Raw genomic sequence first — 26,094 nt, forward strand, 5'->3', positions numbered from 1 at the left:
TGTTATGGCAGCAACCGGACACTTAGACACCGCAGGTCACGGGAGAGGAGCCTGGGATCCGGGGGTCCAGCAACCCACTCGAGGTTGCACAGCCAGCAGCTCTGACAGCCGGCCTTATTGCTCAGGCGGCTGTGGACGAGGGGTTCGCCTGCCCCGCCCCGCCCGTCCAAGGGCATCTGTGGACTTCTCCCTCCCTTTTCTGAGGGCCCAGCCATCACCTGCTCTTCACGAATGCAGAGATCCTGAGATCTAGAAGGGCAGAGTCCTTAGCGGTGTGATTTTTGTTTCAAACATCCAAATCCGATCCTTAAAACAGTTAAAAGCAGAATTATTCTGGAGGAGTAGAGTTGGGAGGTGAAGCCCGGCCCACAGACCCGCCCTTGACCTCCTGAAGGTCCCCTGGACACTGCCTTGGGCCCCGGGGCTTCGAGGAGCAGCTTTCTGGGGACACCTTCATTGCTTCACGTTTACCTTACTCCTTAACTTACATGAAAACGTCAGCCGATGCTCATGAACTCACTTGGAGAGCTGGTTGGTAAACACTCGCACACGCTGCACACCACTGGTGGTAGCCGTCTCTGGCTGGTTGTGAGCATTCAGTGATGAGATGTGTGTGCTGGCAGTACTGTGGGGTGGCGGTCTTCAGCAGCTGCCCCCTCCCAGGCCTCCCCCAGTAAGCTCCCAATCTAGAGGCAAGAGAGCACGCTGGCCAGGTGCTCAGCGTGACTTGATGCGCGGTGTGTAGGTCCACACCCAGGATCTGAACCAGCGAACCCCAGGCCGCTGAAGTGGAGCACTCGAACTTAACCACTACACTGCCGGACCGGGCCCCCTGAGTTCTTACTATAGAGAAATTCTGGAGCCAACAGCTTGGACCTGAGACACAGTGTTATGAATAAGTCAGGAGTAGGGCGTTTGGAAGGGGTCTCTAGGGCAGCTGATAACAGGTTAACCTTCAGTGCAACCTTCTCTGCTTCCTGCCCCGTCACTGTGTCTCTGGCTCCACACACACTGGCCTGGACCTCAGCAAGGGGGCGAGCAGGGGCGGTGAATCACCGCTCACCGTGCCCCCCAGCCCCAGGATGCCAAGCTTCCTCTCTGGAGCTCCGCTCTGGGCTGTTACCGGCCCCGGCCTCCAGGGGGCAGAGTGGCTCCACGGACGGAAGGCTGCGCTCAACTTCCGTCCATCCCCGTGTCTTCCCGTGACAGGCGGTGGCAGGGCTGCTCCTGGGGGCAGTAAGGGAGTGACACCTGTGAGCCCCTGCTGTGTGCCGGGCTCTCTGGTGCCCGTTAACTAGTTCACCCTCACGAAGGTCTTGCAAGGTCGGGTCGGTCACACGCTCCCTGCTTGCATCTCAGGCCATCAGGTACACCTCCCACTGCCGTCCTCATTGCATCCTCCTCAGCCTCCCCCTAACCTGGGGGTCCCTACCCCTCATGCCTTGGATGTTTTAGCTCCTGGCTTCCTGTCACGCCCTCCAACCACTCCAGCATGATCCTTGACGCTTTCCATAACCACACAGGAGGGTGCTCCCAGCACCTGGCCCTTGGGCTCCTCCACCTCGTCTCTTGCTGTCCACCCTACCTCCTGTGGTCATTCTCTTGGCCATGACAACAGCAACCCCTCCATCATCTTAATTTTCAGCACCCCAATTTCCAACCACTACCTCCTACCTTCTAGGCCACTTCCTCCAGGATCCTCATTCGGACACCTGCCCTCCCACCCCAGCAGTAGTGCGTTGGTCCTACCCTTTACGTAGTTGTCACCCGTCACACCGCCTGCACTCCGCACCCAGCTCTGCACCCAGGATCTGTTGCTGTCGTCACTCTTGCATTCACTCTCATCAACGTCGTTCCTCTCTGGCTTTATCATACTCCCCTGGCCGAACCTCAGACTCCCAAAATTATGTCTCTGCCCCTGACTACTCCCCTAACTCCAGACTCACATGTCCAACTGCCCACTTGAGGTTTCAGGGGCATCTCTAATATATGTCCAAAACGGAGCTTGCAGTCTCCCTGACACCCGCTCCTCCTGCAGTCGGCCCACGTCAGTCTGTGGCAGCTCTGTCTTTCCTGGTGCTGAGCCCAGACTCCTGGATCCCCACCTTCTCTCACATGCAGTCCGCCAGCAAACCTCTTGGCTTTGCCTTCACACCACGTCCAGAATCCAGTCCCTTCCCACCACCTCTGCTCCTGCCCCCTGCTCCAAGCCACCATCCCCTCCGTCCAGGTTATTACACGGATGTCCTACTGTCTCCCACTTCCACCCTTGCCCCTGTGATGGTTAGTTTTACTGTCAATGGGACTAGGATATAATCCCAGTTATTCACACTCTCAAGAGGTGTTGCCCTGAAGGTATTTTGTGGATGTGGTTGACTCTAAGTAAAGGAGCTTTCCATCCATAATCTGGGTGGGTCTCATCCCATCGGCGAAAGGCCTTGAGAGCAAAACTGAGGTTTTCCTGAGGAAGAAGAAATTCCCTCTCTGGGCTGGACGCGGCCTCAGCGCCTGTCGGGAGTTTCCAGCCCGCCCGCCCGCACTGCAGATTTTGGCTTTGCCAGCCAAATCGCCTAAGCCAATTCCTTGAAATAAATCCCTTAATATGTCTCCTAGTGGTTCTGTTTCTCCGGAGAACCCTGGCTGGTACACCTCCCACCATCACTCAGCAGAGGAGTCAGAGCGATCCTTTTAAAAGTCACATCACGGCACCTGTATTCTCAGTCACTCCGCTGGCTTTCATCTCGTTCAGAGACGAGTTGGAGTCTTTATCACGGCCGACAGAGGACCCAGCTCTTCCCACTCTCCTCCCCGTTCTCTCTGCTCCAGCCACCCCGGCGTTCCTGCTGCTCCTTCAACATGCCAGGCGTCCTCCGGCCTTTGCCCCTGCTGTCCCCTCTCCCTGGGAAGTTCTTCCTCTCGCCGGCCGCTCTCTCCCTCCCTCACCCCTTCAGTCAGTTCTGCACTCAGTCTCCTCAGTGAGGCCTTCCCTGACCGCCCTATTTTTGTAAATTGAGGGATAACACAGATACAGTAAAGTGTGTAAAGCACATGAATCTTTACATTGGATTTTTAAAAAATGGCTGTACCTGTAACCGCCACCTGGATCAAGAAGTAGAAAGCTCCCAGCCGCCACGGGGTTCCCCTCTCCACTCCCCGGAAGCACCTCCCCTGCTGAATTCTGTCCCCATTGATTGGTTTGGCTGTTCTTGATCTGTTTACAGTGGGATCTTAGATTATGTGCTCTTCTGTGTCCACTACTCTATTTTAAAATTGCAGCCCCCTTTGAGAACTCCCCAAACTCTTTTCCCCCCAATTTTTTCATGGCTTCATCCCCACCTAACGTATTATTTCTGTTCAACAGCTTAAGTGCCTGTCTGCCCCCCACCAGAACGTGAGCTCCATGTGGACAAGTGTTTTTGTCTGTTTTGGTCATTGCTGTATTCCCAGCACCTGCGAGCTGACCATCACAGGTGGGCAGTCAATAAATATTTGTTCAGTAAATAATAAATCTCCACTTTCTAGCTGATGACCTTGAGGCTCAGAGAGGTGAAGCGTGATTTCCCTGTGTCACGCAGCGTTAGTGGCAGAGACAGGATTTGAACCGTCATCTGCCTGAACCCAAAGACCGTGCTCTTGACCCGCTGCGTTAGTGTCTCCATGTTTGAGAGTGTGTCCACCTGTGGAAGGAATGTGAATGGGCACGAGGGTATAGATTCATTCAGAAATGTTCTCAAAGTGCCTACTGTGTGCCAGGCACTCATGGCAGCAGCACCGGAGACATGTTAATTAGCAAAGCAGACACATCTGTCCGTTTGTCTGCATGCGCACATGTGTGCTGGCTACAGTGGGAAAATACATGCATGTCTGTCTGCATGCTCGTCCACATGTGTATTTGCAGGTGTGTGTCTTCTGTTGTGTATGTGAGTGTAACTCTGTGCCCAAGTGTGTAGGGATGCGAGGCGGCAGAATCTTGGAGCAGACCACCTGGGTTCTAATTCTGGCTCCTGTCCTTCCTAGCTATGTAACTGAGTAAGTTTCTTCAAAATGCCAAACCTCAGTTTTGTTATCTGTAAAATGGGGATAGTGCCAATTGTACTTTTGGGCAGTGCTACTCCAAATGCAGACAGGACTGGTGCCTGTCCTAGAACTGTATGTTTCTGGTCTGTGACAAGATAGGTATAGAAATTTTAGAAACTTTTGTGGCATCATGATGTTGCCATGACATTCAAGTGTGAGCTCAGGGGACTGGTGTCATGTAACAGGGTACGGACAAGTCTGGGTGTTGATTCACAGTCAGACCAGATATTGGATCTGCAAAAGGCTGGAAATTAAAAACAAACCCAGTCTTTCACTACAGATAGTTCGAGAAGCACGGGTCTAGAGGATTAAGCAGGATGATACATGCAGAGCACTCAGAACCACACCTGACAGGAGAGAGGCATTTGGAGAATGTTCTCTGTTGTCAGGATACGGGGTGAGTGCTTGTATATGTAACTTGATCAGCATGTGGGATGTGTGTATGCATGAATGTTTGGATGTTTGGGAATTTATGGCTTTGTGTGTGAATGTGTGTCTGTGTGTAGCTGCTGGCAGAAATGAGCATGTATAAATGCGTGGGTGCCCCTGGGTGAGAGGGGTCTTTCTGCATGTGTGTGAGTGTGTAGGGGTGGGCGCTGGGGCAAAGGGATTGGGGCAGGCTCCAGCGAGTTAAGTGGCGGGACCCTCCACCACCAGGGAGGGGGAGGGGCCGGAGCAGCAGCTGAAGTAGTGACAGCATCTCCAGTTTCACCATTGTGCCATCTGGGGGCAGCAGGGGAGGAGGTGCCCGCAGTGGGCAGGGGGCTGGTGGCCCCAGGCCTCCTCATGCTGAGCCATCAGGGTTTCTGGGGGAGGGCTGGTCCAGCCAGACACTTTGGTCTGAAGGAATTGGTGGGAGGGTGGGGGGTGGACCATTTCTACAGTCCCACCTGGGGCAGGGCGGGGAGGGGCTCCACAGCCGTGAAGCCAAACCCAGTGAGAGATGATGGGGAAACCCCCCCCCCCCGATTCTCTTTTTCTCCTTGATGACATCTTTTGTGGCACTGACAACTCTGTCCCTGTGAAATCACTGAGCCTGTGGATGCCCATATAGAGCCAGGGGTCGGGGCAAAGAGAGGTCTCGGCTGTCCCATGGGTGAGAAAGAAGAGAGAGAAGAAGGTGGAGAGGAAGAAGTGAGGGTTTGGTGAGCGACCTGCGGGGCAGGGACACCTGGGTCAGCGTCCCTGAGCTGGGAGCAGACCCCATGAGATTGTGCTGGATCTTAGAATGGGCAGGAGGGTCTACCAGCAGCCCAGTGTGGGCGGGCACTGGGGCAGGTGATCTGGACTGCTCAGGGGGACTGGGCTAGGACAGACAGAAGCTGTTTTGGGCGATGGGTCAGAGGCCCCAGGCACTCCAAGGAAGGCCTTGAGTTTGCGTGCTGGCCTCTAACTGCTGTGCACCTGGGGCTGGGGTGTGACCCGACTGGCCTCACTGTGGGCTCTCAGAATCTCCTCCGCCCAGCACCCATGAGCAGCTCACAGGAGCTGGCAGCCCTGCCGCTTGGTGTACAAACTGGTATAAGGAGTCATTTGTGATTTTTAATATGGTAGTGATGTTTGCTTCTGAATTACTTACATAGTAATTCACAAAATCTGTTATATCAATGTGGACTTCATACCTTTGTATCTGTTGTCCTCTCTGCCTGGAATACTTTACCCATCCTTAGTTTCCAGGAAAGCTCCCAGTCATGCTTGAGAACCCCACTCGGGACCCATAGGGGCTCCCACTCAGGGTTAATCGCACACCCTTCTCAGAAGCTGTGGACACGTGGATTGTTGCACACGTCGCCCTGAGTTGCAATGACCTGAGTACCTGCTGGTCTCCCCTACTGACTGAGGCCTTCTGTGAGCTCAGGCACGTTTCTGACTGCCACCTTCCCAGTCCCAGCCTCGGGTCTGGCGCTCCAAGGGGCCCAATTCATGCGCGGTGAAGTGGTCCAAATGCCCTGGTGAGCTCTCCAGGGCGGGATGCACATGTGAGTGGTTTCTGTCTCCCCATGGTGTCTAACGCAGCACCTTTCATGGAACAAGAATTCAGGGAGTACTTTTGAATGAATGAATGAATGAATGAATAAGTGAGTGAGTGAATCAACAGACAGCCTCCTGGATCCCATGCTCCTCTGACTTCTCCCCGCTCATGTTTCCAGGCCCAATTTCATCCTCAGCCCCGCTCTACCTCTAACAACCACAGTGTTACCCAAGTGCCATCAACTTCTCCAGGTGTGCTCCTGGGGACACTGGTCCCACGAGATGCTCCCTCCCAAGTGGGAAACCCTGCAAAGGATAATACCTTCTTACAGATCCACCTTGCACTTGTAGCGTATTTAAGGCTCTGCGGTATCCTAAAGAAATGTGATCAACTGGCCTAAGCCCAGAATTTCCCTAATGTGTTTGACCATGGCACCCTCCCGAAATGCTTTATTTATTTATTTTCTAGCAGAACATCATTTATTTGGCAGACATTTAATGAGAGTCTGCTGTGGGCCAGGCTTGCGCTGGTTGGTGGAGAACACACAGTGTACGGCAGACATGGGCCCAGCAAGATACTAGGAGCCAAGGTTCGTGAGTGCTAAGCACTTTCCGTCTCATTTCATCCTCACCTACACTCTAGGAGTTATATATTGTTGCCTCATTTTAAAGACACATGAAAATGAGGCTGAGAGCAATTATGTGACCCCTCCAGGGACACATAGCTAACAAATGGCAGAGCTGGGACTCAAACCTGAGGGTTACTGAGAGCAGAGGTCAAACTCTTAAACACGAATGAGTGTTCTTAGAACACTTAGGAGTTACTGCTCGAGTTCAGCACCTCACCCCAGCCCCAACCCAGATCCCAGCCCTAGTCCCAGCTCCATCCTTAGCCAGGAAAACTCCTAGTCATACTTCAGAACCCTACTGAGGACGACTAGGAGCCCCCATTTGTTCCCTGGGGAAACTCAGCAAAAAAAAAAAAAAAAAAAAAAAATACTGTGAGTCCAAGTGATAATTTTTACAATTCACATTTATTTTGGAAAAAAAAGGTTCTGCTAAAAATACTCCTACAAAGGCATTGGAGTAACAGGGTCAGGGGTGCTCATGGACACAGCTGGTAAGATTTCCTTGGTCACGGCAGTGGGGGTCCGGAGGAGCCAGGTCTGACCCACGGCCAGTTGGAACCCCAGCCATGTCACTCCCCAACCCCCAATATTGTCAGGAAAACCCACGTTTCTGACCAGAGGAGGCGTGGTTCTGTGAAACCCCACCAGAACCCCTGGCCCCTGGTTGAGAGCTCTGGTCTGTGGGGTCCAGGCTGAGTGAACACCTGGTGGGGGGCAGTCCAGGCTCCCACTGCACATGGCTCTGAAGGCAGGTCCTGGAGGCCATGGTCAGAGAGGGTGTCCAAATGCCCGGAGCGGAGTGCGTCCCGGGGACCTGGGATTTGACTGGCAAAGGGCCTGTCGGTGGAGAGGGGCTGAGTGAGGACCACCGGTAGCAGCATAGCATAGTGATTCCGAGGGCAGAAGCTGGGGTCAGAGACTGGCCAACCGTGTGGCCTGGGAACGCCACCAGGTCGCGTCTCTGAGTTTCCTGGTCTGTGGAGTGGGAATAATTGTGCCTGTCTCGCTGAAGTGCGTGAGGGTTAAGCTAGACACGGTGTATAAAAGTTAAGCATGACACCTGGCACATTGTTGGCACTCAAGACATAGCAGCTATGATTAGGATTTGGGGCTAGGCATGACCAAGCAGAAATTGCTCTTCTCTGCAGTCCAAGAGGCTGATTGTGAGGGAGTGTCCCTGCCAGACCTACCCCGGGCCAGCCTCAGGGGCTTGACTTCGTGCCCCCTGCCCACCAGAGTCCCCATCCATGGAAGAGAAAGCAGCCAGACTTCTCTGAACAATCCAGAGGCATCTCCCCGGGCTGGCCTCCCAGATCCCCAAGGCAGTGGCCTCAACTGGAAAGGGTAATGGGATCCTTGCAATGGGAGGGGCTGTGTGGCCATGGACGCTGTGTCCCGAGTGTCAGAGAGAAGGCACCTGGCTCTGAGGTTTGCAGCAAGACCCTGGGTTGCCCGGTGTTAGGACTTGGGCCCTGAACAGGAAGGTGGTGTGCCCGGGGGAGATTCCGTGGAGAATCCCTGGCCTGACAGCTCCCTCTCTGGGGGGCTCCACCCCAGAGGAGCCCCTCCCCACACCGAGCCAGCGGGGCCGCTACTTGGCTCCTGAGCTGAGCTGCCTGGCCACCAGCCAGCGGGCGCCGTGGCCTCCAGAAGGCATTGCTTAGCAGCCAGCACCGCCCCCCCATCAGCCCCCGGCCACCGGGACAGCCAGGTGTCTCCCAGTCTACCAGGGAGACAAAGTCAGCGTCACACTCAAAAGGAGGGGCTTGGCCCTTGCCAAGGTCCATCTCTGACCCAGATTCAAAGGAGGGAGCTGTTAGGATTTGTTAGCTGTCTCCCTCGCCATCTCTCTCCTTGTTCTCTCTTTGTGCTTTTTCACTGCGAGGGCCATCAGGTTGGGGACCAGAGATGAACAACAGGACTTGATGTCTCAAGAATTAGCAGCATAGACTCATAGGGTGATGGAATCTTAAAAACATGAGAATCTTAGAATGCTGGGGTTTTGCAATCTTAGAATCCTGGAATCTTTTCCCATGGAATGTTAGGATTCTGGACCCTTGTAGCCTCAGCATGGCCCCCAGAGTGTACGTGGTCCTGGCTCTGACCTCCTCCCACCCCCCTCCCGTTGTCCCCCTCGAGCAGGGGCTGTCAGATCCTGAGTAGGGACAAGGCCCTTCACTCCCTCTCCTTCCCCCGGGAAAGCCGAGTCTCAGCCTGGGCAGCAGGGGCTGGAGGGGTGCAGATGGAGCTGCAGGTCCAGCCGGGAGCCCCACCCTGCCTTTGGCTGGCCCACTTGGTCAGGTGTTGAGTGAGCAGGCCTGGATAGTAACCTGGGGGTCTTTGGGGTCCCCATAGGGTGGCCCCGGGTGGGCTGCGGGACCCTTCTGAAGGGTTAAGCTCCTGCTGCTTCTTGCTGTATCAGCTTTCCTGAGGCGGGCTGCATGCTGGAAAGCTAAACTCAGACAGACTCTGGGTCTCGGGTCTTTTTAATTTTCCTGAAAGCTTAGCTCAGTCTGAACACATTCTTGAGGGTCAGCCACCACCCCCCCCCGCCCTCTTCATGGGTCCTAATCCGTGTCTGAGTTTGGACATCTTATCTGACGATGTCCTGCTTTTCCCTAATCCCTGTCTACGCCAGACCCTCCCTCAGCAGCCAGCAGGGCACAGGGCGTCGTGGGGGCGTGGAGAGAGGATTTCAGTGTCTGGAGGAATCTCCTGGAGGAGCTTGTTAACTGGAGGCTCCTGGGCCCGACCTCTGGGATTCTGATTTAGGGGGTTGGAGTGGAGTCTGGAAACCTGCAAGTGGCATTGTCATAGCCCAGGAGATTCTAATACAGGTGGGTGATGGCAAAAATTTTGAGAAATCCTGGGAGGTGGGAAGGAGGGAGCACGAAATGCAGATGACCTGGGATCCTCTAGGATTCACCTGCTTCCCCACGTGTCAAGTTGGGGTGATAACACCGGTAAGGTCCCCACATGGGGCCTGGCGTATGCTAAGTGCTCAGTGATTAGTGAAGCCCTGTGGCGTCAACCTCCTAGACCAGCCTCCGACGGGATGTCCCTGAGCCTTCCTGGGTCACAGAACAAAGGCCGAGTCACTTTCTGGGACCAGCACTCTGACCTTGGTTTCCCTGAAGGGGAAGCTGGACAGCTTTGAGGCCGTTCCCTGTGGCAGGAACCATTTCCCGGGAGGCTGGGTCAAGGCCGGCAGGTGGCGTGCGCATGCGCAGTGTGGCTTCCTAGCTTTCCTCTGGGTCTGCCCCGCACGACCCACGATTGAGAAGGGAGGACCGCAGACCCTTCCAACCTGTCTGGGCGATCCTTCCAGGGCCAGGGTGACCAGGGTAGAGACGGGCTTCCTGAGCAGTTCGCATGTCACGCGCCCCAACCCCAGCCCCTGCTCACCCCAGCCCTCCGCTCCGTGCCCCCGGGCTCTGCCACGTCCGCCTGCCCGCCTCCCGTGCCGTTACCGCCACTCGCATCTACTCTGGTCTGGTCGTGAGTGGCGGCTCTCAGAGAGGCCTGGAGGGCCCGGTGGTGGAGGGGGGCATCAGCGGAGTGCAGCCGAATTAAGAATCCGGTAGCACAGACTCCAACCCTGCTGTTCCAAGCCGCTGAAATGACTCTTTGGATTATCTGCGCCAGCGAGTGAGGAGGGAAAAGAAAGCAGCAGGGCCTGGCTTCTCCCGGAATAAAGGAGAGCTCTCCAGGGGTCTTCCTCCCTGAGGAGAGAGGGAGCATCATGCCCCCACCTGATGGCTGAACTGCCTCCCCCTTCTAGAACCCGATGTTCCCTCTGCCACTCTTCTGCTCAAGAACCTGCTGTGGCTGAATGATGCATACATCCCAACTGCCTCAACCTCTCCTTAAATCAAGCCCCACCTCCCACCACTCCTCTGGCCCATCCAGACCTGACTCCTCACTGTTGGACCATTCCCGCCTGTGCATCTTTGGTGACACTGTACCTCCCACGTGGAATGACCTGTCTCTCAACTTCCGTCATTTTTAAGACGGCCTCCTCTGTGAAGCCCTCCCTGACAATCCTGGCCCATTTGAGCTCTCCCTTCTCTGACTAGCCAGCATCAGACACCAAGTGCTTCATGTCATCCACTTCAGTGTGACGGCGTGGGCACCGGAAGCACGTGAACACAGCCCTGCTCTGCCCGCTCCTGGCTGTGTCATCCTGAGCAAGCCACTTCCCCTCCCTGAACCTCAGTTCCCCCCTTCTCACCGGAGTGTGTAAAGTGTTTTGCATGCCTGGCTCACCTAGTCCAAGGCTCTCATTTTACCCAGCGCAGACTGAGGCTCAGGGAGGGGAAATGGCTTGCCCAGATCCATGGCTCAAGTCAATGACGGGGCAAGGCTGCTGTTGTGGTGGCAGGATGTATTTTCCTTAGCGTCACGCGGGGTCCTGTCCTTTGACTGTGTTTACATTACTTTCCCTGGCAGCAGGAGTCTTCCAGCCGTTGTTACCGTCTTGGAACTACAGGGGCCCAGCAGACAGCCAGGAGTGGCCGAGGGCCCAGCACAGGGTGCGGGGTGGCCAGGGCCTGGGTCTTCCTTGTGCTTCAGCCAGGTGTGAGGAAGAGCTGGACAGGGGTGGGATCCCCCAGTCTTTTGGAGACGAGCCCCTGACTCACCCGAGATGGGTACTAGGCTAGTGACGGCGCACAAGGGGGCGGCAGAGAGCTGAGCGGTAGCAGCAGCATGGGGACCAACCAGAAAGATGGGGCAAGTCTAGCAGATGCCATCTGAGCAGGAGGCACCTCTGGCTAGTAAACAGCCACTGCCCTGAGTCCCTGAGTGTCCCTGACAGCCGCTGCCACCCTAGCCCCGACTCTGAGGGCTCTTGGTCTAGCCCTAAGGCTGTCATCTATTCTGATGGGTCTGCCCACGTCTTGCCAGCTGATGGATATTTTGAATATCATCCCCTGGGAAGAGGCTGACTGACCATCAACAATAACCCATTTGGGGGGCTTCTGGGGCAGCAGGGGCGGGGGTGATGGCTCGGCTGTTAGCCAGCCTGGCCCTGTGCAGATCTGCTTGTCACACCCTCTCAGAGCAGCTGGCCCCCATTTCCACGGTGCCCTGGCCCACGTTTACAAGGCAGCTTTCCTTCCTTAAGTATCAACTGTGTGCAGAGCAGCCAGAAACTCCTCACATGCTGGGCAGGTGGGGGCTGGCACTGGGGGAGGGCGAGCCAGGAAGGGATTAGTAACCAGGCAGCGGGTGGCTCAGAGCTGTGTGCCCGGGCGAGTGGGCAGCGTCAGTGGAAGGCGCTTGGCAGCATGGCCTGCCACTCCCAGCCTAGAAGCAAGCAAGAGGTGGTGGGGGAGCTGCCCCAGCTACGGGGGGAGGTGAGCATCGCCCCGCAGCCCTGGACGGTCACAGTGACGTCTGTCTGTTTCCCTGAAGTGGAGACATGGAGGGTCGGGCTAGAACCCTCACCCTGAGAAGCAGGCACGTGATAGCCCAGGACCACCGCGGACTCGGACCCTGGAGGGAGGATGGGCAGACGTGCTGGCGAGCAGGCACCAGCCCAGCGGCTTAGGACAGGAAGCCATCTGACAGGAAGCACCAAGTGCCAGCCCCCTGTTGGCCCCCAGAGCAGTGGGGGGTGGGCTGGGGAGACAGAGTTAATCTAAAGAGCATCAGGGCAGCTCCCTCCAGAAGGTGACCTTGTGTGCCGGGACAGCTGCCACTCGTACTGGGCATCTTTGGGGCACAAAGGGCAGCCGGCTGGGCCATGGCTGGCCAGCTTGTGGGAAACCAGCCAGTGCCTTGCCTGTGGCTCGTTCTGCTGTTCCCCCCGGGGGCCCACGCCCCCATCTAATCCTTTCCTTCCCCTTGCATCTCGGGCTCTGGAGAACAGGTGAGTGACAGATGACAGGCTGGTCCATGCTGGATGCTCGCTCTGACCGCGGGCCTTTGGCTGGCCACCTGTGGCCTGAATCTTTCCCATTGGTCAGTGTCCCCTGGACAAAGGGAGAGGTCCCGAGCTGTGGTGTCCCTGGCCCCTCCCTAGCCTTCTCCCTCCACACAAAGAATTCTCACAGTATGTGAGTAGGAGCCCATTTGCTCAGAGAAGGTTAGGGTTGACCAGGATAAGGTGGTCATACCTGTGGCTTCAGGGGTCCGTGGATACTCCGAGACCCTCACACTGCCACTATCACAGCTCACCTAATGCCTGGAGGCCTCTCTCCTGGCCAAGGAGAGCTGAGGGCACCCATCCGCTCCCCGCTCCTGACGCATCCTGCAGAGGCTCACCCTGATTTGCAGGGCATCTGAGTTTGGAGCCACTTTCAACTCACTTCTTTTGTTGCCTGTGCTTTTGACAAACCAGAGCCAGAAAGGCCACATGGACCCGTGATGTCCTTCATGTGTTTTCTCAGCCCTGGGCCTTCTCAAACCCTGAGGAAGGAAGGGTCCCTTAGAAGAGCATCATGGGTCACTTGACAGGTCCCCAGGGTGCCAGGGCCTCTCTTGGAACTTACAGAGAACAGGGGTCATTTTATAACTAAAGCATTTATTTCCATTCAATTCACTAACCGGTTGTTCTGCTCAGGTGCCTGCATTTGCTCACAGGAGAGTCTGTGGGCAGACCCCTTGGCTGATGGTTTTCCCAAGGCCACGACCTTCAGACCTGGGCAAAGTTCTGGTGGAGGGAAGGAGGTGGGAGAGAAATCACACAGTTTCTCCCCAGGGGAGCAAAGCAGCATGCCTGCATGTGTCTGAGGGTGACGCTCTGGTCGGCTGGGTATCACAGTGAATGATCTGGGTCCTGGCCTCTGATGCAGCCTGGTTTAGGCTCCCAGAGCTGAAACTGGGTTCTGGCCATCTGAGGGCACTCAGGAACCTTGGAGGGGCCTATCTGCCTGGAAAGTACTGGACAGACTGGGGCAGAAGGAGAGTGGAGTTGTGGGCAAAGACTTCTGGTTCTGCAGCCTCAGAGCCCGCTCACTTCTCAATCTGTCGCTTTCAGAGAGTCCCGGGGTGGGATGCTCTCCCACCTTGGCCCCCCACCCTCTGCCCCAATCTCGCTCAGTCTCGGAAAGGCCCAGATGGCCCCGTGGCAGTTGGCTTTGGTGAGGCCTGGCAGCAGGTGGGAACTCTACTCGGGGGGGAGGAGGAAAGGGTGTCAATGAAAACCATATAAAAAATCCAGAAATGTGCATATAAAATCTCGCCCTTGGTGTATTGCCTAAGTCAGTAAGCAGAAAGCCCTTCTTCCTGGAGAAGGATCAAGTCCTCAAAAGGGAGGAAAATGTCCAAGTGTCACTTCATTGTCATAAAAAAACCAGCACACACCCCCCCCCAAACCAAATCCGCCCCTGACCAAACGCCCCCGAGTCCACCAATCGCTGTAAACAAACCCAGACGCAGGAGCAATCCTCAGTGGCAGTCGTAGCTGACGGCAGTCACTGCAGTCCTCCAGGTGGGGGCTGGCGGGGTGGGCACCCAGCGGGCCGGGGTGGGCGTGGAGCCGCAGACCTGGGGGCGGCCATCCTCAGGAAGGTGACCTTTCTCCCTGACCCAGGAGGACAAAAGCCCCTTTTCAGCCCCATGTGCCGACGGGAGAAACAAGCCTCTTTCATTGGAGTTTCTGAAATATTCTCCAAAGACTGAAAAATTCTTCTGTTTGCCCAGTGGCAGTGGGAACGGGCTTTCCCAGAGTGGTTGCCGGGGTGGCTGCCTGTCCATCGCCTGCCCGTCCGCCCGTCCGCCCGGCTCGTGGCTGTTGAGCAGGGTCTGGAAGAACAGCCTGGGGACAGGAGAGAAGGGTGGCCCGTGCAGCTCCCCTTCACATTTGTTTTCCTGAAAGTGTTTCTAGGCTCTGGCCAGGTCACCTTCCCAGAGGGAGTTGGAGAGAAACTGCTTTTGGTCTCCGATTGGACAAATCGCAGGGATCTCCCAAGCCCTTTTTTTCCCCAGGAACAATGATCGCTTTCCTTATTAGAATCCTCTTTAAAAAATATTCCTTGTATTTCCCGCCCCCTCCCAGGATCTATTTTCTTTTGTCCCCATTCCCTTTTTTCCATCATCTGAGTTGCACGTGCTCGTGGTGACGTCTCACGGCCGGGGCGCTGCGTGGTTCTCCCTGTGGTCCGCGGCCTCCCTGCAGGGGCTGGCCCCGCGGTGGACGGAGAGCCAGGGGGCGGGGCGTGGGCGGAGGGGGCGGGGCCTGGAGGAAGAGGCGAGCTGAGGCCGGTGAACGTCAAACCTCCACGGACTGGATCTGGTTCATCTGTGCCCGCATCACCTGGATACTGTTCAGGATTTTTTTCTGGTGGCCGGCCAAGGTGACCCCAACCCGGAGAATGTCCCTTTGGGAGAGAAGCACGTGTGTTAGAGAACTGTGGGTAGAGGGGACTGGGGCCAGGCAGAGAGCTGCCTGGGTTTCTGTGGGGGGGTGGTTTCCTGCTGGAGAGAGCAAGGGAGGGGTGAAGGGCCCCGGTGGCGGCTGGAGCGAGTGACTGAGGTGGAAGGAGCACGTGCCTGGGAGTCCCAGCGCCCAGGTGCACCTGTGTCCTCTGCTACCAAGAAGGAGAGGGAACTCACACTGGCTAAGCACCCACTCGCTCCCTGTCTCCTTTGATCTTCCTACCCACCCAGAGTTCACAGAAGGAAAAACGGGGGCTGAGGGAGGTTCTGTGCTTTGCCCAAGGTCACACAGCCAGTAGGTGGCAGGCAGACCTGGGTGTCGATCCAAATGTGACTCCAAAGCTGGCCATCTCACCCTGTGGTCCGCCACATCCCTGCTGGGACCCAGTCTCTTCCTCACCCTCCAGAGCCCCTGCCTGGTGCGGTGGGCGGGGAGGGGTGCTAATGGCCATGGAGGCGGCCGGGCACTTACTCCATCACCATCTGCGACACGACGTCAAAGGAGGTGAAGCCTGCGTTGGCGAAACTCTCCTTGTACTGCCCCATCTTGATGGCCTCCAGCCACTCGGCCACCGTGTTAAAGCTGGTGTAGTCGGGGATCGTGCGGTCCAGCAGTGGCAGGTTGATTCTGGGGGTGGGGTGGGCAACAGAGACAGTCAGGGCATGTGCTGGCATGGGGTGAGGGTAAGCGTGGGCACGGGCACACCTGCGGGCTGCGTGTGTACCTGCATGTGTGTATCCATCTGCGTGAACACAGGTGAGTGTGTGTGTACGTGATTATTTCTGTGTGAGTGCAGGTGTGAGTTTGAACCCATGTAAGTGTACACATGTCTGTGTGTGAATATGAGAGAGTGAGCATGTGTGTGGGACACAAGCTGGGGTGACCCGGGAGGTCTAGGGAGCCTCTGCGGGGCCGTGGAGAGGCTGGCCCCCATGGTGAGGCGGCCACTTCTCCATGCCTCCTGGCTTCAGCAGGGGGCAGTTCAGCTGGGCCAACTGTGCAAATGATTTGCTGTTCCCTCCTCCGTGCCGTTCTCCATCCTTCTCTACCCGGGTTGTGCTACAGGAAGCTGATCCTGCGGACTGCCTCTCAACATCCAGACAAAGCTGGTGGCGCTAACGGGAATGACTTCCTGGCTGGCAAGGAGTGAAATGACCCTCATGAGGCTAAAACCTCAGAGTGAGTTTATCCGGACCGTCAGGAGCAGCTGACGCAGGGTCGTGGTGAGGAGCGACAGGAGAGGCGAACACTGTTGGCCACAAGAACTTGGCAGGTGGAGGACTTGTGTCCAGAGTCTCTGGACACAGCCAGCCCCGGACCCTGAGGATAGCTAGCTGGGTGCGCCTCAGAAACCTGTGTGATGGAGGGTCCCTAAGAGTAAGAATATGCAGGGGCAGGAGTGCAGCCCGTGACAGCTGCCCAGACAAGGCGGTGGTGGCTGCAGGCCTATGGGAGCGCGCCCTGGGGGCGCTGGGAGAGGGGAAGCATTAGGATCACTGGAGCTAATGCGAGTCCAGCCGACCCAGTCTCTGAGGCAGGGACAGTGACCCGAGTGTGGGGCACGTGTGTGTGTGTGGTGAGTATGTTCTGCCGGATGTGTAATGTGTGTGTGCTCACATGCCGATGGGTATGTGTAGGTGTGACAGCCTGAGAATGGATGTGAGTCCATGTGTGCGAGATTGTGTGTGCGTGAGCATAAGCAGGAGCATCTGTGCCTAACTGCGTGTTCACGTACGTGTGCAGGACTGTGTTTGTGTGTGCCTGCATGTGCGTGGCTGTGTTGAGGAGGATGCAGATGCACATCAGAGGGTCCAGCTTTGAGTGTGAGGGTAGCTAGGGAGGAAACAGTGACGAGTAAATCTCGTCACCAGCCGAGATTCTGGTAATTTCTCTTAAACAGTGTCCTCTCTGAGCACGCTTTAGAAGGCGCCTCCTCTGCCACCTATCATGAGCTTCCTTCTCCCCCAGTGGACAGTGTGTGTGCTGCACTCCTCTGCGCCCCCAGGCAGGGCAGACAGTCCGCAAACACCAGTGCTGTCCCTCCCGGATCCCAAGGTGTGGCTGAGAGTGTCTGCTTGGAGCAGGGGGAGCCATGGTGGGAGGGTATTCAGAGAGGGGAAGGGCCGGCTGGGGGCCTGGGGCGGAGCCAGCTGGGGAGGAGGGCCCAGGGCCGGGATGGGGCCCTACCCAGAGGAGAGAGGCGCCATGGCTTTGAGGCTGTTGGGGTTGCGGATCATCTTGTCCAGCGTGTTGACGATCTGGCCGAACTTGGGCCTGTGGTTGCGGTCCTTCTGCCAGCAGTCCAGCATGAGCTGGTGCAGGGCGCTGGGGCAGTCCATGGGCGGCGGCAGCCGATAGTCCTGCTCTATGGCGTTGATGACCTGGGGACCACACAGGGTGGGGTAAGGTTGGGTGGGTGGGGAAGAGCATCTGCCCTCTGGCCTGGCCCATCTTGCTCCCAGTGCATTGCAGGACAGACCTATTTGGTTGCCATGGCAACTGCCTCCACCTCCCTGAGGCAGCCCCAGGGATGGGCCTTACCTGGGTTCCGACCATCTCTGGCCTCAGTCTGACCTGGCAGCTGGGTGCCTGCCCTCCTCTTGCAATCTTGGGAAATCCAGCACCTTGAGGGAGCCTCTGCCTCAGGGCCCACCCGGCTGACCCTCCTGTGGGTAACTCCACCAGCTCTTCCCTCCCTCCCATCTCTGGGCCGCTTTCTGGCTTTGATGGGCCTGAGGACTCCTCTCTCTGGCCCTTGACCCTAGGGTGACCACCCTCTTGATTTCAGTGCTATTTCCAGCTCCAGGTGAGAGAGACCTCCCCTGTGAGGCCCCACAGCACGGCCTCATAGTCTCTTCCCACCGGCCCAGCCTAGCTCCTCTGCCAGGGAAAGGAGCTCAAACACGTCTCTCCAATCTGCCCTGCCACCGGGGCCAGACTCATCTTCTCCAGCTTGACTGTGGGTCACACTCCCTGCTCAAGAAGCTTCCTCAAGTCCTCTCTGTTCTGCATTGTTGCAAATCAAAAGTCCTTGGGTTGACTTTTAGTCACCCCATTATTGACCCTCATCAACTTTTCTCACCAACTCTCCTCTCCACTGCCCCCAAATGTGGCCCCTCATCATCCCACCCCTGGGCCTTTGCACAGGCTGTTCTTTTCACTTGGATGCCCTCACATCTCCATGGCCCACTCCTGTTTGCATCCCACTTGTCCAGTGAAGACTTCCTGGCTGATCTTACCCACACTGCCCCTGCTTCAGCACCTACAGGCTTGACACTGGCCTTCTCCAATTTAGCAACCAATCATGAAAGTTCCTGATAACTACATCTTGTTCCAAGAATGATGGTCTTGTCCTGCAATTAGGTGGTAGACACCTGAGGGGCAAATATGGCCTCATTCAGGGTTGGCCACAACGTGAATGCATCCTGAAGACTTGCTGACCCTCTGGAGAGTCCAGGGTCCCATGCAGACATCTGAATCAGCCACTACCCAGTTGGGAGCTGCCCCAGCGCAGAATCTCAGAGACCCTGGGAGACGGGCAGAAGGCCAGGAACCCTGGATCTTCCCCTCCCATCTCACTGGCCAGAGAGGCTCGGCCTACCCCCTTGGAGACTTACGTCCTGGTTGGTCATGTCCCAGTAGGGCCGCTCCCCGTAGGACATCACCTCCCACATGACGATACCATAGCTCCATACGTCGCTGGCCGAGGTGAACTTTCGGTACTGGATGGCTTCTGGGGCCGTCCAGCGGATGGGGATCTTCCCGCCCTGTGGAACAGAACGAGGAAGCTTGACGGTGGGAGGCTGACCCATCTGACCTCTCCTCTCAATACTTCCGACCCTCTGCCCTGTGCTGTACCATCTCACCGAGTGCCTTATTGTTCCCCAAACTCACTGTGCTGCTTCAGACCCCTGGGCATTTGCACATGCTCTTCCCTCTGCATGAAGAGCCTTTTCCCACTCTGCCATCTGGAAACCTCCTTCTCCTCCTTTAAGTCCCTCTGAAAATCTTTCCTTATGTTCCAAAGAGTTGCTCACTCTCCTAATTCTACAACTGTGCTCCACATCTCTCCATCAAGGAGGCACTTCACACACAGCAGTACTCAAGTGATTTGCCTACTTGCCCAGCTGTTCTTGTACTATCTTTGAGCCCTTTGAGGGCAGAGACTCTGTCTTATTCCTTTCTGTTTAAAACTCTTCAACATCCCGAACTGCTTTCAGGAGAGAGTCCTGAGCTTGGGCATTCCAGGGTCTCCAAGCTCTGACCACGCCCACCTCTCCAGCATCACTGCTCACCACCTTCCCCCTGACAGCCTGTCTTCCAGACACCCCTTGCCATGAGAACATGGCGTCTGACCAACTTTTACGGGCCCTTCATCACCACCTCTAGCAAGCCTTCCAGTTCTCCCCAGGCTGGTGTCCTGACTCACAGGCCTGTCACCCCATGTGTCCCCCACCAGCCCGTGAGCTCCAAGAGGGCAGAAACCGCGGTTCCCGTCTCTATGTCTCCAGGCCCGGCACAGGCCTGGCATTGCAGGGAGAGATGGCTCTCTATGCCCTCTTCCCTGGCACCGTGACTCCACTCTTCCCTGCCTGCATCTTACCAGGGCGCTGGTGTAGGTGGGGTCTGAGGTATCGTCCTCCAGAAAGCGTGAGAGCCCAAAGTCAGACACCTTGCAGACCAGGTTGCTGTTGACGAGGATGTTGCGGGCGGCCAGGTCGCGGTGCACGTAGTTCATGTCCGCCAGGTACTTCATGCCGGCCGCGATGCCCCGGAGCATGCCCACCAGCTGGATGACTGTGAACTGCCCGTCGTTTTGCTTTGGGAGGAGTGGAGAAAACACAGAGCAGATGGGAAGTCATGAATCCGAGCTCCGGGTCATCCTCACAGCGAGGAAGCAGAGCAGGACGCTGCCACCCTGGCCTGGGCTCCCGTGGGAAGGACTCAGACGCTGGGGGGCCTCAGAGAGGCCTGGGGAGGTGGGTTTCGGGGTGGTGGGGAGAACACGGTCTTTGGAGCAGACACTGCTGGTCTGACTCTGCTCTGCCCCTCGCTGGCTGTGCAACCTTGGAGAAGTGAACTAACCCCCTGAGTCAGCTCGTCTGTGTGTTGAATCGGGGTAGGTAACACCCACCTCCCGGGGCGGTCTGAGTTAACCAGGAAGGGGCAGGGCAGGCGCCTGGCACATACTAGGTGCTTAATCGGTGACTGGTCTGGTTGCGTGCTTCTGTGCTCTCTGTCTAGCTGGTGGACTGATCTCCTGGGGGGCCCTGGAAACTCTCCTCTGTTGGCCTTGTGCTCTGAACTGCTCCCTCCGGCCTAGACAGCTTTGGAGAGTTCCAGTATCTGGTGAAAACTCCAGACTAGGGGTCAAGAGATCTGGTTCCAGTCCTGGCTCTCCACTTGAGCCTCTAGGTAACCCTGGGCAAACTCAACCTCTCTTTGAGCCTCAATTTCCTCTTGTATAGAGAAGTCTGGTTAAGAGTGTAGATGGCAACAGGTTTCAGCTTATACGCCAACTTTAATCAGTGGTTGTGGTTTCCTGGATTAAGAAGGATTCTGAGATTGCTTCTGGGTTTGTTGGGAGAGAGTACTGGGGTTGATTAGCAATGCCTGCCATGATCAGGGAATGGGATGCGGTGGCATGCAAGCCACTCCTGACCCAGATCTTCTCCAAGATCCCTTCAGGCTCTGTCAGGATGAAGCTGTGTCCACCACTCCTTTTCCTGCCCCATCCCTGGGCCCCTGGAGCTCATAGCTTCCCCTACCCTGAGGAAGGAGTCCAGGGAGCCGTTCTCCATGAACTCGGTGATGATCATCACAGGCGTGCTCTTGGTGACAACACCCTCCAGGTGGATGACGTTGGGGTGGTCGAACTGGCCCATGATGGAGGCCTCACTCAGGAAGTCCCGGCGTTGCTTCTCGGTATAGCCCGACTTGAGCGTCTTGATGGCCACAAAGATCTCCCTCTTGCCTGGCAGTTTCAGGTGGCCACTGCAGACCTCGCCAAACTCCCCTGGGGCAGACACACCGAGAGGGGCAGGATGTCACTTGCCAGGTGGAAGTGCCACCTCCCCGTTCCCTGTAACCCCTACTCCTGGGCCTGCAGGAACTTTTTCTCCTCAGTGGTCAACTCATCCTCTCAGACACAGAACCCCTTTGTAGAACGTGGGGGCCCCCAAAAAGTCCCAGCCACCTTCGGGAGTAAGAGTGAACTCTCCACGGCTGTCCCGTGGTGTTTGGCTGGGCGTGGGTGAGGATATAGAGGGACCTGGGGAGATGGAGACGGGGACCTGGGACGAATGGGAAAGACAAACCACTAGAGGAGCCCAGAGAAGCGGGTCCCAGACCTAGCTCATTCTCCGACACGATGTGCAAGCTTCTTCCCAGCCCCGTGCCTCAGTTTCCTCATTTGTCGATGAGCTCGTTTTACTGGATGACCTTTGAGGGCCTTTTGACTTTGGGCATTCTGAGCCTTCAGGCCTTGGAGGGTCCTCTGAAGCTCCTGCCCCCCCATCCCACCCTTTGCCCCAGGAGCAAACAACGAGGTGGTCTCCCCTCCCCGTGGCTGAGGCCATGATACCTGGAGGACACCACCGACCTACCTGCTCCGATCACCTGCTCAATTTTGACGCAGGAGATGTCAATTTCCTTGGCAAACTCCCGCACGGCCTCGTTGGGGTCCTCGTAGGTGAAAGGGTCGATGTAGATCTTCATGCCTGGGGTCACTGGGGGACAAGACCACGCTCGTCACATGCACAGACTCAAGATGTGGACCAACGGAAAGGTGAGAGCCAGTCCATCCAGGGAGGGACATACACTCCCGTGTGGCCCCCGTAGGAACTGGGCAATGCCCTGCAGGTCACATGACCTCTCTGGGCCTTGGTGGGCAGCTAGACACTGAGCTGAATAGAAGGGTGAGGGGAACAGAGAGCTCAGCAAGGACAGCAGATAGGTTCTAGCTCTTGTTCCAACTCTAATTGATTAGTAATGGCTTCCTGGAGCAGCTAAAAGACTGTCATGATTGATAAGCAATGTCTGTTGTGGGTGTGGCCGTAAAAGGATAGGTTTGCCACTCCGTGATGGAGAATGGTGGTGGTTGAGGGGGGGAGGTTGGAAAGTAAAGGAAGAGAAAGTTAAGATGGAAGAGAGAGAACTGAAACGAAGATACAGAAAGAGCAGGTAACAGGCCCTGTTCCTGGCTTTCTGATAAGAGGATTTCCCTGTCTTTCAAGGCCTAACTCAAGCCTTCTCTCCCTCAGGAGACTTCCTGGCTGCTTCGCCAGGGCCCGAGTACCCGCGGCTCCTGGGCCACATCCCCGGTCCCCTACTAGCCAAGTCTGGATCTCAAATTCCCTGGCGATCGGCATGAGGCTGGACATGGGGCTATTAATTTGATTCCGATATGATGTGGATTTTTATTTTTTGATGCAGAAAGAGAAGGAGGTAACGTGGACGTCAAAGACCCACTTCTGGCCCCAGCACTGAGTCAGCAGAACGCTCTGAAGGAAGGGGAAGATGATCCATCCCACATCCCCCTCCCAGATAACTGGTCTTCTGCCCCCAGACCCTCTGGCCCTCTCCCAGTCCAGGCCTCCCTCGAGCTTCCCCACTGCCTGCCCACACTCTCCCGCTGCTCTGGGCACTGTCACTCAGAGGCAGCAAGTCTAGGAGTTGGGAGCTGGAGTCCCTGGGCCAAGGAAGCCTTGGCTGGTTGGTGAGTGAGGCCATCAACTCTGCTCAGCGGCCCTGACCTTGGATATGTTAATTGACCACTTTCTGTTTCAGACATTCCGGAATCTAGGAGTTGGCCCCTCCACATAGCAGTTGGCAAACAGGCTCACTTCTTGTTTTGTCAATAAAGTTTTATTGGAACACAGCCACACACAGTCCTTTGCCTGTGGCTGCTTTCCCGCTACAGCAACTGAATTGAGTAGTCACGATAGCGACCATATGGCCTGCAAAGTCTAAAATATTCGCTATCTGACCCTTTAAAGGAAAGCTGCTCTAACACCTTAGCTTTATCTTGGACTATCTGTGTGGTGTCTGTCTGGCTCTTTTGGTCAGGGTTTCGTAATTTGGGTCTGCGAACCACTCAGCAGGCCCAGGAAACCTCCTGAAATGGAATGCATTTATTATTATTGCCTTTATAAATGAGAAAAGTAATTCATCCTCCTTATAAATAGTCTAGAAATTATGGAAATAAATATTGTTGAAAGTAAAAGTTCTCCAACATCTATCCCTGAGTATAGATTTTTCTGTCTATATAGAGTATAGATTTTTTTTTTTTTGGAGGAAGATTAGCCCTGAGCTAACTGCCGACAATCCTCCTCTTTTTGCTGAGGAAGACTGGCCCTGAGCTAACATCCGTGCCCATCTTCCTCTACTTTATATGTGGGATGCCTACCAAAGCATGGCCTGTCAAGCGGTGTCACGTCCGCACCCGGGGTCCGAACCAGCGAACCCCGGGCTGCCGAAGCGGAACGTGCAAACTTAACTGCTGTGCCACCGGGCCAGCCCCTCTGTCTTATAATTTTACATACACACCTGTGCATATTTGTGTTTCTCTGGCCACAGGAGCCAAAATTTGTCGCAGACTCAGAGGAGCCTGAGACCCGAGGAGCCACATGTTGGACGGTGGGAGCCTGGGAGGAGGGTGTGGGCGCGGGTCTTTTCTGCCTCCCCCCTCCCCTGGCAGGCTGCGTAAAGCTCCTCACACAGTAGACACTCAGTGTCTGTAGAGCTGAGCAGAAGCCGGACGATAGAGAGACTAAGAGTAATAGCAGCTGCCACCCACTGGGCCCTTTGTGCCTGACACCGTGCTAGGCTCTGTGTATGCCTTATCTCATCTCCTCTGCTCGACAGCTCCTGGAGGAAGGGATCATTCTCATTGCATGCATGCAGAAACTGTGGCTCAGAGAGGCTAAGTAATCTGCCCAAGGCCACACAGCTAGCAAATGGCACAGCCAGGGTTTGAACCCAGGTCTGTCAGACTTGAGCCAAGGGCCAGTACTCTTGATCCCCATGCTCACTGCCTCCTGGATGAAATCCAGCCAGATCTGGTCCATGCCGCCTCCTCCTCCTGGCGTATTCAGCCCTGACTCCTCCTTCCCCAAGTCAGCCCTCCTGGGAGCAGGGCCCTCAGCTTCCTGGACTGCTCCCTCGCTTGCTAAGAGTCAGTGCCTGGCCTGTGGTTCTGGGCAGCTGACTTTCAGCTTCTCTCCCCGCAGCACGGGGGAAGCCCTTTCTGCCGGGCCGCTGGGGAGGGGGGACGGGGGCGGGCCAGCTCCGGGAGCTAAGGAGAAGGCGTGCGGGAGCTCAAAGGCTGCTTGGGTGCTGCCAACCGATCAGGTGCCGTCCCCAAGCCTCGGCCAGGAGTGCTGGCCGGGCGGGCTCTCTGTCACTTACAGGACACAGGCAAGGCCTTCACCTGGCATTCCAGGCTCTCTGTGCCGGCCCCACTCACGGCTCCCTGCTCCTGTACGTGCCAGCAGAAAGGGGCCCAGACACGCCTCACGAGTTTTTGCCTCTGTGCTTTGCATGTAGTTCACCCAGAACAGCCTTCTCATCCTCTTTGTGTCCACATCAAATGCCCCCTCCTCCAGGAAGCCTGCCTGGATCCCTCCAGTACAGGTCCACGTTCTTTCCTCAGGCTCCTGCAGCCCCATCGCCACAGCCCCTCCTACGGGCCTGACGTCTCTCTGGCTTTTCTGCCTTGTATCAGGGCTCCTGGATATGCATGCCCACAGCCTCTTGCCACCCCTTTCTGGAACACTCTGCTGCCTGCGAGGGCTTCCTTTACCTCTCTCCCCCAGGGAGAAGTGTCTGTCTCATGCACGCTGCATCCCAGGGCCTGGCTCACAGCAGGTGCTCAATAATTGCTTATCGGAAGAATAATCATCACTCATTGAAGGGCCCTCTTTTTCTCTCTCCACCTGTTTGGGGTCAGGAATGCCTTTGAGAATTTGACAAAAACTATGCATCTGCTCTTTGAAAAAGTATTCATAGATGTGCACACCCTCCCATACTCGGCATATAATTATGGAGTGTTCACAGGGCCTCGCAGCTCCAGGGGTCTGTGAACCCAGGGCATGGACTCTCGCTCTAGAATGTTTTCTCTGTCATCGTAGGTGAAGGTGGTATGCAGTCGATGCTTAATAACCGCTTATTGAATGTATGGCTCTGAGTGAAGCCATCTCTACTTCTGTGACCCTTCGGTTTCACTTTGCCATTAATAACACTATTGGCTCACAATTCAGTGTGGATTCAGAGTACCAGGTACCAAGAACCAGGCTCTGTTCTAGGCACTTCTTATAGGTACCGACCCAATTAATTCTCCCTGCAACCCTACCAGGGAAATGCCATTATTAGGCTGAATCTTATGAAGCTATCGATGTTTGACTGCTTCTGACCTACAAAAATGGCAGTTCATTTGGTCCATCCTAATATTATCCCCATTTCTTGGAGGAGGACGCTGTGCCATAAGAAAGGTTAAGTGACCTGCCCAAGAGGACAGGGACACAGCTAATATGTGGCAGAAGTGGGTTTGAATGCAGGTTGTCTGGCTGTAGAGTCTACACTTGGAACCACCAGGCTACCAGTTTTTTCCAGGGGCTTCTCCAACCCGTCTCCTGGAACAGAAGGTGAGCTCCTCGTGGCCTGAGCCTTGCACAGGGTCTGGCTCCCAGGAGGGGCCTTTGTGGAGTGAAGTCGAATGGGGACCTCTGCAGGCTGTTTTCAGAAAATACTGGGCTGGCGTTTGGATGATTTATGGCTGTTGGGGCCACCAGCAGCCGTCCTGAACCCAAACGGGGAAATTCAGGATGAGCAGGGAGGAACCAGGCATTCAGAGAGCTGGGTTTGAATTCTGGATCTGCCAGTAATAAGGATCACAAATAAGCTAATTTATGAGTTTGAATTCAGGATCAACCGCTGGATTGCTCCAGCTGTGTGCCCTTGGGTAAGTTACTTAACCTCTCTCTGCCTCACTTTTTTCATCTACAACCTGGAGATAATAAAGAGTACCTACCTTCT

The 26,094-nt window shown here is 55.9% G+C and overlaps 1 protein-coding gene across 3 annotated transcripts in view; it reads right to left on the bottom strand.

Annotated features, from left to right (window-relative positions):
• Positions 1–13,183: 13,183 nt before the first annotated feature.
• EPHB2 (EPH receptor B2) overlaps positions 13,184–26,094 on the bottom strand; it is a 121,758-nt gene continuing 108,847 nt past the window's right edge. For all 3 annotated transcript variants that reach the window (XM_046663477.1, XM_046663476.1, XM_046663475.1), the window contains exons 9-15: positions 21,666–21,788; positions 20,829–21,076; positions 19,664–19,879; positions 18,678–18,827; positions 17,248–17,441; positions 15,532–15,687; positions 13,184–15,001 (exon numbers count right to left, since the gene is read on the bottom strand). In XM_046663477.1, the coding sequence (XP_046519433.1) occupies positions 14,893–15,001; positions 15,532–15,687; positions 17,248–17,441; positions 18,678–18,827; positions 19,664–19,879; positions 20,829–21,076; positions 21,666–21,788 (1,196 nt within the window). In that variant the 3' untranslated portion in view covers positions 13,184–14,892. The remainder of the gene's footprint in view (positions 15,002–15,531; positions 15,688–17,247; positions 17,442–18,677; positions 18,828–19,663; positions 19,880–20,828; positions 21,077–21,665; positions 21,789–26,094) is intronic.

Source organism: Equus quagga, chromosome 5, assembly GCF_021613505.1.
Source record: "Equus quagga isolate Etosha38 chromosome 5, UCLA_HA_Equagga_1.0, whole genome shotgun sequence".
Classification (NCBI taxonomy): Eukaryota; Metazoa; Chordata; class Mammalia; order Perissodactyla; family Equidae; genus Equus; species Equus quagga.